The sequence below is a fragment of the Anomalospiza imberbis genome, chromosome 1 (assembly GCF_031753505.1).
Source record: "Anomalospiza imberbis isolate Cuckoo-Finch-1a 21T00152 chromosome 1, ASM3175350v1, whole genome shotgun sequence".
Taxonomy (NCBI): Eukaryota; Metazoa; Chordata; class Aves; order Passeriformes; family Viduidae; genus Anomalospiza; species Anomalospiza imberbis.
Genome location: NC_089681.1, coordinates 88,587,850 through 88,605,351, shown reverse-complemented (window position 1 = coordinate 88,605,351; position 17,502 = coordinate 88,587,850). Strand labels below are relative to the sequence as shown.

At 41.6% G+C, this 17,502-nt stretch overlaps 1 protein-coding gene across 4 annotated transcripts in view; it reads right to left on the bottom strand.

The window, feature by feature from the left end:
- Nucleotides 1-17,110, bottom strand: part of PHACTR1 (phosphatase and actin regulator 1) — a 295,584-nt gene extending 278,474 nt beyond the window's left edge. The window contains exons 1-4 of one of the 4 annotated variants that reach the window (XM_068172561.1): nucleotides 16,892-17,110; nucleotides 14,709-14,820; nucleotides 3,426-3,572; nucleotides 1,650-1,796 (exon numbers count right to left, since the gene is read on the bottom strand). In XM_068172561.1, coding sequence (XP_068028662.1) covers nucleotides 1,650-1,796; nucleotides 3,426-3,572; nucleotides 14,709-14,769 — 355 coding nt within the window. In that variant the 5' untranslated portion in view covers nucleotides 14,770-14,820; nucleotides 16,892-17,110. Of the gene's footprint in view, nucleotides 1-1,649; nucleotides 1,797-2,244; nucleotides 2,403-3,425; nucleotides 3,573-14,708; nucleotides 14,821-16,891 lie in introns of those variants that run through there. The other 3 variants (XM_068171731.1, XM_068174243.1, XM_068173398.1) reach the window with 3 other exon arrangements.
- Between the last annotated feature and the right edge of the window lie 392 nt (nucleotides 17,111-17,502).

The window sequence follows — 17,502 nt, the reverse complement described above, 5'->3', positions numbered from 1 at the left end:
TGAGACTTGCACATCCTCTGGGACTTGTAGCAAAGACAGCATGTCTTGCTCAGCATTGAGATGTGAGGCACCAGGTGACCTGAAGGTGCCTTGCTCTTAGCTGGTTTATCTATTTATAACTACATGTCATAACATTACCTGAGAGAACACAAGTCAGCACAGTGTTATTTCAGCAGTCAAATAACCATACACAGCCTTTTTTTATTTACACTTTACACAGAGTGATGCTCTTTCTGTTTTCACTTCCAGTTCTTTATAGAGCTGAAACCTGGCACTTGGCACGGTCTTCCAGCCTGTGCCCTGGAACACCACCTAACTTACCCACGGTTTGGTAATTTTTCAGAAGTCATGATCAGAGAGAAATAATGACATACCATACAATGTAACCAACCGTTCTGCCAGTGGTAAAACCAAACTGCGCATCAGCCATTACCAAGGGTAAAATTGCAGCAGGGAAAACAGGAGGGGGGAGAGGAATTTGTTCCATCCCCAAATGGAGAAGAAAATGCATCTCTGCCATCTCCAACTTTCTGCCAGCTGAAAAGGGGAAGGAGGGATGGGAGACACTGCAGCAGGGCAAGCAGCAACTCCAAGGCAGCTCTTTTCCCTTTACAGCTGGCAGTGAGCTCACAGGCTCAGCATCAAAGAATGTTACACAGTTGGGTCATTTTGTGTGCTACTGCTGGGACATGAGGGAGGCTGCAGTACTGCTGGCTACAGATCCTCCCTCATGCTGTCCCCCTTCCCATATAGAGGAAGTCTGGTTTGGTGCAGAGAACCATAAGAAAGAACTTTCTTTTCTTTTGTTTTTGAGAGCAAGTAACCTCTGGTGTAATTAGTTTGCTGTTGAGAGAGCTCATAAGGAAAGGTCAAGAAAGGAGGGAAAACCACAGGCCTAGTAGGAAAGGAACAGGACAGTTTCATCATGTGCAGGATGAACTGAAGGGGACAGCTTAAATCTCAAAGGAGTTCTGAGGAAGAGGTGGCAAAGAGGAAGGCACAGTAGTAGAGAAAGGGGAAGGAAAGGTCAGGTGGAGAACAGCGGGAGGTTCATCCCAATAATAGGCAGGAGGAAGTGAATGCAGGGAGCTGGAGGTGTGTTGGTAGAAACCATCAGGCTGTAAACCCATCGTGAGTCCCAAAAGGCAACGCTGAGACAACTGGGGACCTCATGAAACTAAGTGGACAACGCAGGTGCAAGTTTCCTTGCACTTCTGAGGCACAAACCCATCAGGGGAAGAAGGCAAAGAGTGAGCCAGGGAGAGACTTGCAAAACACCAAGGGCAGCATCTCCAGGAGGGATGCCAGGACCTGGCGAGGAGGGACAGTGCAGAAGCCTTGAGGGGATGCGCTACGACGCCGTGCAGGGCGAGAGGGCGGCGCTCTGGGAGAGGGGAAGCTTCGAGGGGCTGAACAGAGAAGGGCAGCCGATCCCGGCTCACCGAGGTGAGAGGCGCGGGGCAGGGGGAGCCGGTCTGCGGGCCAGGGCCAGGGGAGGCGGGCGAGGTGCGAAGGCGCGGGCACCGGGGCAGGGCCGGGCGGCGGCGCCCGGGGAGCCCGCGGGCGCTGGCAGGGGCGGAGGGCGGGGGCGGCCCCTTCCCTCCCCGCTTCCCCCGCCGCCGGTCGCGCCGGGCCGGGCCGCCTCTCACCTGTGTCGAGGTTTAAGGAGATGCGGGCCTCGGCGAGGTAGGGGGTGTCGCTCTTGGAGCGGACGCGGCGGATGGGTCTGCGGTCGATGTCCTCCTCGGAAGATGCCGCCATTAATGTGGGCACGGTGAGCAGCGTGGCCCGGCGAGCTGGCGAGGGCGAGCGGCGGCGCGGGGCGGCCGGGCGACGAGGGGGCGGAGGGGGAGAGAGGGGAAGGGAGGAGGGAGAGAGGCGCGGGAGGGGGAGGGGAGGACGGGGAAGGAGAGAGGGAAAGGGAGAAAGGAGCGCAGGGAGGGAGGGGGAGAGACAGGGAAAACCCGTCAAGGATCTGCGGACGGGAGCGGCCGCGGCGGCCCTGCCCGCTGCCCCTGCCGAGTCCCGCCCGCCTCCGCTGCGGGGGACGCAGCGGTGTTCCCGGCCCCGCGCTGCCGGCCCCCGCCCCGGGCAGGGTCCGGCCGAGCGCCTTTCCCGCCCCCGGGGGAGGTCCCGGGTGAGGTGCCAAACGCCGCCGATGGGCCTGGCCCGCAGAGGTGCTACCCCGCAGCAATCCCGGCGCCCCGAACTGCTCCCTTCTAGCCCGGGGCGTCCGGAACTCACAGCACAGCTGCATCGGGACTTGCTGGGATGTCTAACGGTGCATCCCTTCACCTCCTTGCCCTCTTTCCTTGGGCAAACCCATTACGTAAAGCGGGATGGTGTGCCACACCTTGACAGTTTAAAATGCCAAGGGGACTGAGGAGCCTGCACTCAACGTTTGAAACCGACCATCACTCAAAGCCCCGGGCTCGCCTTCCTAAGTCGCTTCGGCAGGTCTTTGAGAAAAATGTGACCATCTGCAAAAAACCAGACACTCCGTTCTCCGCCTGCAAACTGGGCTTGGTGTTTTGTGTCATCTCTGTTCCTCTGTTTAGCAATCAGCTCTTTATGTAGACGTTCTTGCCCTGTGGTTTATAGGCTGCCTGCCACATTAGGGCGCCAAATTCGGTTCGTTAGTGTAATATAAATAATTAAAAATGCAATTTAAAAAAAGTGGGTGGCACAAAAGTATTACATAAAGTAAGACAGTTAAAATATGTGCCTAAGACTGTACCAGCTCATGTCATTTAATTCAGGGCTTTTAGAAAAAAAATCAAAATCCACTCTGCTTAAAGTCACTAAGTTGTCAGTACTTCCAAAAGCTTTTGTGTTGGTCAACTTCAATGAGAAAAAAAGACCAGGGAAGGAATGTTGGGGCTCACTAACTCTGAAGGCAGTGATAATAACTGCCTAGTTGGCAGTTGGTCTGAATTTTGAAGGACAGCTCTCTTATTAATTTGTGCAGAGTCAAGAGTTTTCTGTTACATGTTTGCCAATTAGTCCTATTGCGGTTTTGGTTTCGTGCTGCATGTTCTTCAATGGCGGTAACATTGAGTTTAGCTCAAGTCTGCTGTTAGCTGTAATCCCTTCATAAATGTTTCTCAAGAACTTTCGTGTTTCTGGATGCCTGGAATGGATAAGATATATTTTGTTTGCAAATCACTTCTGTTTTGGTGTGATCTCACTAACTCACCCTGGCTAAAACAGAAAAAAAGTTTTAGTTAGCACTTGCAGGAGAATTTTGAAAATGATCCCTGTTCATACATATGCAGGTGCTTATAGTCAGACAGCCTTGGCATCTTTGAATGTCTGGTGAACCACCACATCACTTGTGAATGAGGAGGTACCATCTGGTCCATCTCCATCTCAAAAATAAGTCTTTAATTAACAGCATATGATGTTTGGGGAAGGTGTGGTCTTACCATTATCCAGGTTGAAGCAGATCCGAGCTTCTTCCAAGTAAGGGGTGTCACTCTTAGACCGGAGTCTTCTGATGGGTCTCCGGTCTATGTCATCCTCAGAAGTTGCTGTCACCAGAGTGGGCACAGTGAGAAGAGTTGCCCGACGAGCTGGTAAGAAGAAATAAATGAAGATGAGAATAGGAGGAGAACAGAGAAATAGAAAGGGGGAGAAGGAGGTAGAAAAAGAATAACAGTAATTTTTAAATTAAAAGACTAGAAAAGAAAAGAGAATCACTCAATAGAAGAGATGATCTGTAGCAGATAGTAGAACAGGCTGTTTGTTATAAGGTCCCTGCCTTATATTCTGCATGCTGCAGAATTTAAGGGATGGACTGAATGATACCAAGAAAAGATTGCTGTCTTGTGTGCCCCAAAGACATAGGTTACAGGTCTGTTGCTGCTGCAGATTGCTTGTTCTAAGTTCCTAGTTTCGCCGCTAAAACAATTCTTTTAGCTTTTCAACAGCTGCAGTCTCTCTTTCCCTGAATACTGTTTTTGAGGCATTGATACCTCAGTAGTGGAAATATTTAAGTGGTTAGTTAATTTGCAGATATCAGTGGAAGCTGTACTTGGAACACATGATGTGATTATTATTCCTGACAAGATGCAAACTATTCCAAAAATTAGTTTCTTGCTGTCCTGTCTTGAGCATTTAAAATTAACAGGTACTTTTTTTTTTACTCTTGATCACTTTATGTCGTAATTTCTCAGTTGTGGAGCAGGGAGAAACATAATTTTCATCCTGTAGGAATTTTGTGAACATATAAATCCATTAAAATTGTAAAGTAGTTGTATATTTTAGTGAAGCACCAGTGAAAAACCCATGAGGAGAGTATCTTCTGAACAGGATTTAAATGGCTTGGGGCCATGCATTCAAGGAGGAGAAAGCAAAATATTTAATACTGTCTCTGCCAGCAAGCCCTGCCCACTCCATGCACTGATGAAGCAAATGGTAGGATAGTAAAAAATTGCTGTCATCATGCAATTAGAAACTCTAGTATAATCCACATGTATAAGACGACGATTAATGTTGAAGGGGCAACCTTCATTTGGGCACTGCCTAGGCATTTAGCTCCAGACCTTATAGCCTTCATAAGGCCCCTTAAATGTAGGTGCTTTATATGTGAGATGTAATTATGAGTGGCTGTTGAATGCTTTGGGCACTGAGCCTATAAATTACAAATCACAAAGAAAAGAGCCTCTATAAATATATCCACCTAAACTCTCTCTCTCTGAGCAGATAAAGATTATCACAAATGCTAGTTGGGATGTGGCTGATCATTGAAATCATGAGGACCATGCACAAGTACTTTCTCCTCCACCTCATATGTAATTGGAAAGAGAATTTCTGCTTGAAAGCCTGTCCTTACCTGCAGTGTGGGCCTATTAACATTAACAACCATGTGGGACCCTATAAGAGCCTAGGAGCCTAAACCCTAAATGTTTCTTGCTGAGACATTATCTAGCGTAAGAGTCTTTATCACAGGGCTTTTGTAAAGCATCACACCTCAAATAACTAACAGTGAACTATATTCTCCCATTGGGACTGGAGAGCATGACTGATAGTGACTAAGAGCATATTCTGCAACCTACTAACTGTGATTCTTTATTTTAAAAGTTTCTTAGAGTTTCAAATGAGACCTGTCAATCAGTAGCTTTCAGATGCCTAAGATCTGACTAAGGTGTTAGGTATGATAGCATATAATTAGTATGAGTTAACAAAAGCTGTCATGCTCTATTTTTCAATTTGCAGTGTTATGTAGCTTACTAAACAAGTAAATCTGTACTGCTGGAGGTAGAGGTTATTTCTGGTCTAACTTACTTATTTTCTGTTTTTAAAGAGATTTCTTTCAAGTTTTTGCTCATTTCTAACCTAGCATTTGAATTTGAAGTAAAAGCAAAGGGCAGGAATTGAAATTGATTTAATGGGGTCAACTATTTAGATTAAGCTAAAGTAAACACTGCAAGTAGGCTGTAAACCATTCCTCCCTTCTAATAGGGAAGTACAGTAATGAAGATAAAAGAGACTGGAAAATTTCTGTTATGGAAAATTTTGTGTACTGCATCTTCAAATTTACACTTAAGGAAGATTTCTCTATACAAGAAGTCAGTGTTGTAAAACTCATCTCATAAAACAACCATGTAAAAGATTTGTCTTTTAAAACTGGCATGATCTAGCTGTAGTTAAAGTCAGTGAAAGAGCACCCATGAATTTCAGGGCTAGCTGGATCACAGAACAGAAGTATATCTGAAAAAAAATCCCAACACCAAACTAGATATACATTTATAGTAAACAGAGAATAAGAGTCAGCTTTTCTATATAATTGTTTATAAATCATTTTTACCTTTTGGGTCAAAATATTGGGATCTAGCTTGTATTCATTTTGACTGCAGGTAGGTGTATGCTAGAAAATGTTTCTTGGAGTAATCATTATGTATTACTTTGACAACCGTCATTATCTACCCTTTGTGTATATTACCAAAAGGAGTTTTCAAGAATGACTGGAAATTTTAAGTAAACATTAAAAACATTTCAGAGTAGGCTAATAAGTATTAAAACATTTTGCAATAAAAACCTAAGATCAATTCCAGAACTGAAAAGTATAGCTGATCACATTCTGGTATCTGCAGAGTGACACTGAGTGTTTATGCCTGCCATGAATATAACTGTACACACTCTTTTCCAAATCCACAGCAGTCTATTTCAAGAATGACTTGCCATACATTTTTTAGTAAAGCTGTCAGTATATGCCCAATGTTACTCTTGGGTCCATCACAGATAACCCACCAGTACCTCCAGCTTCAGCTGCTCTCCACAAACCAGCTCAGTTTCTGGGACAGACTTTTAGGAGATAGTTTTTCAGGAAAATTAGGAAGTATCCTCTTGAAGGTCTTGGAACTATGGAATGACATTACAATACACATTAAGGGACCCGCTTACTCTGTGAATGGATTTGAGACCAGTGTCGAAAAGCTCAGTTTAAGGAGCCACTGTAACAGCATGCGGAAGAGAAATAAATAATTTTGATAAATTCTTTCATTCTGTTTTCATTGTTCCTCATAGGCTTACACTCCAATTGCAGCAACATCTTCTCTGGTATTTGTTAGAAAGGGAAAAAGTTGCTTATGAAGACAAAAATACCTTAAAACTAAAAATGCTGTAATGCACATCATGTGACATGTTAGAATTGATTATATATAATCTCCCATTTGTTTGTCTTAAAATATCATACACTACTGAAGTGCAACACAAGTATGTATTTGGGAGAAGGGAAAGTAAAATATGTAAATTTTTGTATTACAAGTTCAGAGGCATTTTTAACATATAATTTCAATATGTATAGTTAGATCTATAGCTGGTCCCAATTTTTGAATACTCCTTAAAATTACTGAAAACATGAAGGGTGGTTTGCAAAGAATTTTTGATGCCTTCCATTTTTTCCATTAAGATACTTTTCCATATATTTTAATAAAAATATTAGTAGTAATTTTTGTTTGCCAAGAACTACCATTATGTTTTGAAGAGTTATAGTACTGATTTTTTAAGGACTCGTGTTATTGAGGGAAAAAAATTAATTGGAAAAATTTTAGAGGTGAAATGGTATCTTAAAAATTAATTGGAGAAAACATGGAATATTTGTTTAGATATTTCCATCCACTTTTACCAATCAGCCTTTATTAAATAAATAGCTCATTGGTGACACAATTGGTGACACATGTACCCTGGTCATTTTTGACTCAATAGGGTCTTCACCTAGAAACCCTAATTTGCAGAGTACATTTTGACCTCAAAATGGCAAATCTTTGAAATATGATGATTTTTATTTTAGTACAAGTGCTAAAATGTTTCTTGCAGATGTCTAGATGTAGAAAGGGTTTGTTCCTGATGCATGGAATCACAAGCAGCTTCAAATAACACTGAAGTAGCCACAAGGGGGATGCTGGTTTACATCAGAAATCTTAAAGGCTTTTCTGAGGAAAACCTTGTTTCTCAGGGTAAATTTTTAACGACTTTGTAAAATACCTATAAAAATATTTTAATTGCAGTCCTACTCTTGCTGGTTGAAAAGGATCCTTCTTCCTTGCTGCTTTTTTTTGCTAGAGAAACATATGAGATCTTACTCAGTTCTCCTTCATGCTTCTGTAGAGAGGGCTCACCATGGCATAAAATATCTGCATGTAGATAATGCAAGCAGAAATGTATTTTTGGCTAAATGGAAGCTTTAAAAATATGAGTTCGGGTACATTTTGATTCATCTCGCACATGATACTCCTTTTGTGCTAAAGAAACATTATTAGGCTGTGAATATTCTTCCTTAAAGACAAACCAGGCAGTGGGTTCAATTGAATGTTTACCAGGAAAAAAGACCTTTTGGTCTGGTTTAATGCCACTTCACTTTATCAGTTGCATTTAAAAAAAGATGAAAGGACAACATTTGAAGGATTAGATTTGGGGAATGCAGTATGAGTGGCAGGAGAGGCAGAGAGTGGAACATGTGGAGAGGACATAATTTGTCATTTATGAAGAAAGATTTATAGGCTTGTGTCTCCCACATAAACACAGAAGCACATGCATATGGATTGCTCCGTGTCTCTAAAGCAAAGCTGTTGAAATCTGTCATAATGGACATCAGTAATCTGAAACAAAGTACATGGATACACTGTACTCAACCACAGGCCCAAGGGTTGCAAACAACAGTGGCCGTGCGAAAGGATATCCGGATATCCACATTTATGCACACATTTGTTCTGCTGGTTTGTGGAATTTGGGTAAAAAGTATGCACAATACTCCTAATTAGCATTTTTTCTGTATGTTTTAGGTGAAAATTGCTTGTTTCTCTCTGTCCAAAGGCATAAGCTGTTCTGAAATTCTCAGTAATGGGGAAATGCCATAATAGGAAGTGGGAAAAGAATTCTAAAAAGAATGAGGAAAAGGTTGATGTTGATCAGTTTCTTAATGTTATTTAAAGGTAGGGACGTTTTATTAAGAATGCACATTCAATGTTAATAATTCTTCTGATATTGATGTCAGTCTAAGAACTAGTGATATCACATAAATAAAATAGACCTGGAAGCTATCATAACTTTGAAAATATGTTAACATATTGGATGGATTAATCATAACATTTTGGGGATAGAGGGACATACAGAGTGGAATAATTCTGGAGTGGGATCTGGGGATTCTGCAGCAATATGTTTTTATAAAATACTGGACCCAATTTAATATGCAAAAGCAGAAGGAAACTAGCAATGAAGAGTCAGCAGTGATTAAATCAAACATCTAGAATGAATCAGCACTGATTGAATTAAAATAAATGAGCAAAAAATGAAGCACAGTGAAATAAATATTGTGGAAACAGAGTAACAGAAAATTGTGAAATTAAAACTATACCTGAGAGTACTTTATTAAATCTTATCAAGAAGAATGAATTCCTGAAATCTTTTGAGCAATCATGGCCTATGTGCCTGTACAAACTTGCTACCCCTGTCTGTATGTACTATGTTTTTATTTCCATTTTTTTTATTTTCCATTTTTTATTCATTCATGATCCTGATGAATGTAAGTTAATCAAATGAATTACATGAATGTTGCAACCAGTAAAAGCATACCTAATGTAAATCTGTCTGTAGCTTTTTTATAGGTAAAATGGATAGCTTAAGATAAACCTGCAAGAGGGTTTTGTTCAGTTATTTAATTAGTGCAGTGTATCTTACCAAATGGCCTAGCAAGCAACTTCAAGGAATGTAGCAGAATCTTCAAAATAATCAACACAGTTAATTTTAAGTTGGTGTGCCCTGCTGGTGCAAAAGGATATAAGGTATAAGGATATAGGTTATAAGTGGATGTGCAGCTCTCCAGGAAATTAGAAACTATTTTTTTGAGTCAGAAGTCATGTGAGAGCTGAACTCGAACTCCCTGTTCGAGAGATTTGAGAGTCCCACTGTGGTGCAAAGGTGGATACCTGCAGCCCAGAGTGGCATCCTGACACCGCACTGTGCAGCCCGTGCTGTCAGACTGGAGTGCTGTTGCTAGAGGCACCAAGAGAGGGTGAGTTTTAGGTCCCATTCCATCAGATCACGGCTGCAGAAAAGTGCTATGCGCTGTCTGTGATGGGCAAATCCCCTATTATGGTGGTACCTAAAGCCTTCACTTACAATGTACTGGGCAGGAATTATTCTTCTGTCAGAATTCATCCAGGTGCTCAACCCCCTTGTATACAATGGGAGGGAGGGAGGGAGGGGTTCCTCAGTTCTTAATCCTGATGCCTGAAAACCAGGTACCAACATCTCTGTGTGCACTCCCTGCACAGAGTTTAGTTGGCTGTGCTCAAGGCAGGCTCTTTGACATGGTACGGCTGTTGGAGAGAGTGGTTTAAGAGGCCCTGACCAGCTTTGAAGCTTTTTGAGAAAGAAGCAAGAAGCCTCAACATCTGCTTTCTCCCTGATTTTGGAGTTACACTGTGGCCACTGCCCATTTGCTGAGCAAGGCTTCAGCTATGCCTGTGGCTGGCTACATTCCTCACTGATCCACATCCAGACTGCTGACTTCATGTCCCGCTTAGTCTCATGCCTGCCTCATCATCCATGGACTTGTTTGATGGTCTGGACTCCTGGCTAAACTTGGTGACTCTCACCAGACCTGCTTGGCTTGTGTGCTGCTGTGCTTTACCTTACATAAGTGAGGCTGCTGCCTCTGCCTGTTTTGGTGACTCTGGGTTCATTTTCCCTTACATAGCTGCTCACTTCTGCTGCTCCTCAGTGCCTGCCTGCTCAGCTCTGTCAAATGTGAATTCTTTCTTTGCATGCCCAAAAGCATAATTTTTATATAGAACTTCAAGATTAATGATGTCTCTCCAAAGCAGGCTACAGTCGAGATGAGATCTTCATTTACAGCTTTACCCATTTTTGGGGTAGTTACTCCCTTTTCTGAATTAGACCTATCTTGCCATTCCTCTGTGCAAACAAATGCCATTAGCACAGGCATCTTTCACTCAAGTTCACTGTCTAGGCTTTCATAATCAGTATAGAGGCAAGACTTATATTAACCCAAGGAAGGTATCTAAGATTAGGTGAACCCTGCTTTTAAAATTATGTTTTTTTCTGATATATGCTAAGCTAGTTAGAGCTCTTAGGTGGAAACATCTTCACTGAAGTCACCTAAGGGACAAGTGAGCTAAATCCTATTCCAGGCCACATTACATACTTTCAGCCCTTGCAGCTGAAAGCCACGATAGATTTGTATTTAGAATACATTTGCAGCCAAGAATAACCAGTATCTTCCAGATACTTCAGAAGGAGAAGGCTTTTTTAAAAATTAAAGTCCGGCTTCATGCTTAGATTTCAGATTCAGGCTTTCCAAGGGCAAGAGGCTGGATCCAAGGGATCACAGTCCTTTCTCTCCTGTTTCTGATTTGCAGATGCGTCACCAGGCATTACGCATTTGGCAAGGACATCCCACCAACTCCTAGATTCCAACATACAGTACAGAAGAGACAGTCAGGAGGGCTGCAGAGCTTAGGATATTTCTGGCTTGTGTTTGAAGACTACAGCCAGCTGGCTTCATTTGCCAAGTTTTCTAAATCTAGCTAATCCTACTGGCAGATACAGCTTTTGTGACTTTTCCATCCCTCCTGATTCACTTTCCTTGAAGGAAACAGGGAACAGCTGTTTGAACAGCAGATACAGCCTGAACAGGCAAGCATTTCTCTGCTCTGTGCTCAGCCCATGGAAGTGAGGTGATGGCTGCTCCTGCAGAGGAGAGGATGGGAGAGGTGGCAGCTTGTAAAGTAACACCTCTCTCCTCCTACCGTAAAACAGCAAAGGCAGTTTGCATCTTTCTGCAGGAGTGGGGGCAAGGCGTGGGCGTTAGTGCAGGCAGCAAGGCATAGAGAAGTAATGGGTTAGTTGCTGGAGGATAAAGCCCTGTCTCAGTCTATTTGTTGAGGTCAGAGTATCACACATTCAACTACACAAGACCCCAGGTCAGGTAGAATTTGATGTCATCAGTTGTCAATGTCATCACTGTTCTTTGAATTCCTTCCCAACATTGTGCAGTCGTATTCCTTCCCTTCTCTTCCACCCACAAGGAATGACTAGAAATGAAAATGAGTGCTTTACAGCTGCCATTTGTAACATTGTCATGTCATTAATGTGAAAACACTGGAAAGATTTTTTTCTTGATGTGGAGTACTAAAGGGTAGAGATCTTCAAATCTCACAGAAGAGTTGAGTGGGTCATAAACCCCCATTCTACATTTTGTAAACAGAGCACTTTGTAATGCAATAACTAAGAATACAACTATACTACTAATAATACATATACTGTTTTCTGATGTTGTTTCTAATTAAATGGCAGAATACTGTAGTCTTCTTTCACTCAGTTCTTATTGCAGAATTAATGCATATACACATGCTGTTTGATAGTGTGATTTGCTAATGGCGTCATGCTATTATATCAACATCAAATAGTTACTTGCAATCCCATCAGACAGATCTGTTGGCAATGCTTTCTTGCAGACCTTTTATTCAGTTCCATACTAGCTACTTGAGCTATGCTATTTATTACGGATGAGTGCCTCACATTCTGTGTGTTTTGGGGGCGGTTTCAGAAAGTTAAAGCTAATGCAGTTGTCCTGTTTCTCAGAAGGTGGAGAATGAAAGAAATATGTTGGTTTTACCCATGTTTGGAGATATGCCGATATCTCATATAAAAGTGCTTGTTTTTTGGAAGACAGCCTTAAAATTTGGCATAAGGTACAAGGGCAACAGGAGTTAGCAGAGCTGTATAGGCAGCATGAATGCACACTCAATAGGTTTGAGTTCCTTGTTCTGTACTGGGGGTAAAGCAGCTGAGAGGAAGGGGGTATTTAGAAGTTTGGGGCTAAAGATAGTGATAAAGGCATTTACTGCAGAAAAGCTCAATGATTATAATTCTTCCAGAGGCTTATTGTTTGGCCTGCTGACCATCTGTGGCACCACAGAGAGGCTCAGTGAAACCCTCCTGAAACTTCTCTCTGCACAGGCCACATTTTGTGTCACATCCTATTGCCACTACAGTTGTTCATATGTTCTTCCCCTCAAGCACCTCTCCTGTTGCTAGGGGGCTGCTGTGTTGCAGCATTTGAGAATGTAAAGCAGAAGCATTGTCTCTTCTATGCTCAGAGCAATTTCCCTTCTGGCACTCAGCTTGTTGGAGAGCAGCTGATCTCAAGCACAGAAATAGGAAGAGAGGGGAGGTTACTAAAGTTTGGGGAAGAGGCCTCACCTCAAGCATGTAGAGGTTAGAGATGCAAAGGGCAGGAGCTGTGGGAAATGCAGTAAAAAGAGCAATGAGAAAGGTGAAAAGTGGAAAGAGACAGAGCCTAAGTGCAGCATGGCTTTTCTGTCAGTGTTTCTAGTTGTGGAGGTAGTTAGGGTGTGGGATAGGGGAAGCATGTAATTGGTGACTTTCACAAAACATTCCCCAGCAGGGAAATAAACAATCTCCAAATCTCAGTGCTAGTTCCTATTTGTTTTGGCCAAGGGATAGAAGTCCACATGACAGATCTAGAGGTCAGCCCCTTGCTGATGACATTTGTATCAAGGAATACAGTTCTGCATAATGACCTTTTTTCCTTGTTTTGGATTTAATAACTGGTCAGTATAAGCATTTCTATATGTCCTAACAATATAATTTCTCCAAGTATGGGTAAGATAGTGTTTTTTCAATCTTTCCTGCTTGGATATAGTTACAGTGAAGGTGACCTGCACAACCCTTACTAGTCACCCTGTGCAGATGACTGTAAAAGACTTTAATTGCATGATCACATATTCTTTCTTCCACAGCTGCCTCTGTATGTTGCAGTGCACAGGGCATTGGGATGCTGTTGATAATTTGCTATAGTTTGTAAAGCAGTAAGATGTATATTCCTGAATTTTAGTTTCAATGGAATAGAAATGGTTTGTTCTCATAGAGATAGCACTGAATAGTTATGGTTGGAAGGGATCACAGGGGTCATCTAGTCCAGCCTCTCTGCTCAAAGAGGGTTGAAGAACCTATTTCGAAATTACTTCTGTAGCAATGCCCAGGTGTTTGTTGCATTTTAGAGATAGACAAAAAAAAAACCATCAAAATCAGTCATTGCCCTCAGCTTTTTTTTCCCTGATTTTGTGGTGCTTAGTATTTGCTTCTCTTGTTCAATGCAGGAAGCTGCATTGTGACAAGAAAGGCTTTCTGCGACTGGTACAGATGAAAATGTATCGCAACAACCGAGACAGCAGCTAAGCAACACAGCATGTGTTAGGCAGCAGCACCTCAGCTGAGCCAAAGGTCAGAGGTGGTACTGCTTCCCATTATCCTGGGATGGTGGCATCTTGTGGGTGGATTACATCTTGCTCTGGGAGAATAGCCTCTAGAGGGAAGGCCAAACTCTGTTGTCCAGACTTTGCATTTGATTAGCAACCAATGAAATTAATAGTGGAAGAAAAATGGATCCCATTTTCAAAAAACAGGCAGTATGTAGGAACAAAAATGGCTGATAGAGCTACTTGGCTCTTACAGTTTTCTTGAATTTGATATGGTATTTAAAATTTACGGGGGAAAAAAAAAAAACGTCTCTCTGAAATTGCAAGTTTTCTCCAAATATAGAGCTGGTGAGAAAAATGTGAACTGACTTTACCAAAAATATAATCTATGTCGTGAACAAGTCTCAACTACGTTAAAGCAGTGGATCTTGGTTACCCTTCCTCTCTCACCCTGCTGCTGCTCTGTGGGGGACAGCATTTCACAGGGCACAATAAAGACCAGTGAGAGCTGCTGTTTGCAAACCCTGTGGGGGACTGTCTCAGGGCTTTCCCAAACCAGTTTTTCCTGAATAACATCACCTTACCCTCCTGTCATCGCTGAGAAGAAAAAGGAGGAAGGGAAAGGACACCACAGGTTTACTCAGCAAGCTGCAGGCCATTCCTGCCTCCTCTGTCTTGTCCATTTGGGTTCTGCAACACCAGAACCTGTATCTTGGAAGCTCTTTTTGCTCCCACAGTGCATGCAACAGCTCTCACAGCTCTTCCTCATCCTCTGAGAGGGCAGATCAACCCCACCATTACTCTTCTTGTAGTCCCTCTTAAAGGCCATGCATTTTGAAGGCCTTACCCTGTGCCCTCTCAACACTTAAATGTGTCGGTCACTGGCCCCTATCTGGCCATATACATTTTAACTGTACAGTAAAACTAGTAATTTTCTGAGTCAGTTCCAGAGTTTCTTACCTTGGGCGCCTTGACTGTAAAACAGTCTGTGAGCAGACTCGACATCCAAAAAGTAGTCCATTTTGAAGGTGCTTTTTGTATGATACTCCGGTATGAACGATCAGTCAGATTCCTAGAAAAGATTACAGAGATGTCAGAGAAAAAAGCCGGTTGGTTTCTTTGTGGAAAGAGCTGTGTAGGCAGTCACTAAAGTACTTCATCTGGCATATTAGGGTCAAAGTATTTTCAAGTCACTATTCATAGAACTTCATAAGCATCCTTTTCTATTTTAGAAAGTTTGGTTCAAAACTTTGTCTAAAGACAAAAAAGAAAAGTGCTATGGCAGTATTAGCAAGATTCTTAGTATCTTCCTAGTACAATCACCTGTATTCTAGTCACAGTCTCCATTTCATAAGACACATACTTGGATTCATCTGCCTGTTACATTTGCTCTTAAAGAGAAAATTAGAAAAGCTCATGAGAGAGACCTCCTTTAGCCAGATTCACAGCCAATGCCTCCGAGTAGGCACTACTATAATAGACTACATTAAAGATTGCATTCTTGCCACTTATGCCAAAACGCTGCACTAGAAAGGAAGACACAATATTTTGGGTATTTCACTCCACCTAAATGGATCAGAAGCCAACCTTGCCTTTCCCCTCTTCTCTTGCTGACCAGAAGTAGCAACAGAACATTCCACCATCAATTTTAATATATGTGGTAAGAGCAATCATTAAGAAATGGTAGGCTACTCCTAGCCCTGTTTTGTAGCTAAGGTTCATATTTTTGGCATCCTTTTGAATCACAGATCTGCTGAGATCCTGGATTACAACTCTCCAAGCTGTACACTGAATTGTGTTTGCCTATGCCTGGCAGAGTTCCTGGAAAGATATGGTGACCCTTCTCCAGCTTCATTACTACCTTCTGCATTTTATTATACTCTTTAAAACTCACATAGAAAAAAACAGTATTTGCAGAAAACACACAGTGCCATTCTCTCACCCACATCACAGTTCACCCCAGCATATAATCATAAGCATGCAAACAACCCTGAACAACATGTATTTTAAGACAGACGGACAGAAATACCTCTAGTCCTTTTCCATGCAAACCTAACAAAAAGGTTTGAGGCAGAGAGTCTGATTCTTACTTCAAGTAATTCCTTCAGTTTTGCTGTGGAAAGTCAGGAAACTAGTTTTCCAAAGCTTTACCTTTTTCCTTTGATTCAGTTCTCATCAATCAACATGCAGTCCTTTTAAAATTCAGAAGTCTGTCCTGATGAGAAAACTTTTACGTTCCACAGCAATTCACTTCACTGTAGCACTCCCAAACCAGAAATGATACTTACTGCAGAGTATCAAGGGCTGTCTGGCAGTGGTGTAAGCTCCAGTAGTTTCAAGGAGGGTTTCTTTGATCTTACTAAATGTCCTCAGTGTAAGCAAACAATTTTGATTGTTTGATTGGAACTCTGATGAATAATGCATAACGTCAACTGGACTTCCTTTATCAGATAAAAATGGCCAGGAGATGTTGTTACTTAGCAACAGGAGTTGACACTACGTTCATCTCCCCCACTCCCCCTCGCCCTTCGTACTAAAAAATTAAGCCCCTGGTTTTGATTTGATAAAAACTTTCCCAAGGAAAAAAAAATCTGTATCAAGTTTCCTTAAGAATTTGTTTTACATGTCGATCTTCCTTGTTGCATCTCATATTCTGAGATATTTTTAATGTTTCATAATGGTTACATTTAAACATAACATTGTGTTTTATCTAATAGTTTGCTTTCACTAAGTAAAATACCTGCTTACTCCATCATTTAACATAAAGGTAATGAGATTGTTTTGCTATGAATATAATGCAAATAACATCTTGAGAAGAGATTAATTTCTTATCTGGTCCTGCTTGTTGGACAAGGCAGACAGAAAAAGCAACACACAAAATGTTCCAGTGATGCTATGAAATATATAGAATATTGAGAAACCTTTCCTATTACAGAATTCCTACTGCAAGTAATTCATTCATTCTTGAAGGTGCTCTAACATCTGATATAAGCATTCTCAAGGAATCGTTGCATTTCTGCTTAAGATACAGTCTTTTACAAAATACACAATGTAGCTTTTTTTAGGAAATGCATATTACAAAAAGCCAAAGCACTGAAAGATTTAAAAAATAAATAAATAAAATCAGATACAGAAGTACTTACCAGTGTTACTGACCTCTTTCCATCCTACTGTCATGGAATAAGACTAAGCAAATGCAACCCAGTCTGTGAGCCAGAAAGAACAGCTTCTAATTTTCACTTCAACCTCGAAATCAAGAGTACTGAATAGAGAAAGGTGACGGATCTGCTGTTTTATATTATGATGAAATGAAAGCTCTTAGTACAGATCTGAGCAGAACTGCTTTTTTTTATACTACATTAGCCTGCTAATTTGAGGAAAGTGAAAGGCTTTGTTTTACTGTCTTTTATCTGTTCTCTTTGCTACCCCCACAATTTAATTTGCATTTAAAATTATTCTTATGTCTCCACTGCACTCCAAGGTATGGAGCATTTTCTAATCACGATGAATGTTCAGTGTGGTTTTTTTGTGCAATGCCACTTTTATTCTGAGCCAGAAACATGGTGAGTAATTATAATTGCCAGCTATTTTCTAGAATGAAATACAGAGTTGTTGTCTGATGCAGTTTTTGATTTTTCCTTCATTTAGCAGTACATTGCAACAAACTACTCAGTCAAAGCATCAGTAAAAATATAAATCAAAGAGCACAGTGTCATTGCATGATAGCTTAAACATGCATATACGTAGACCATGA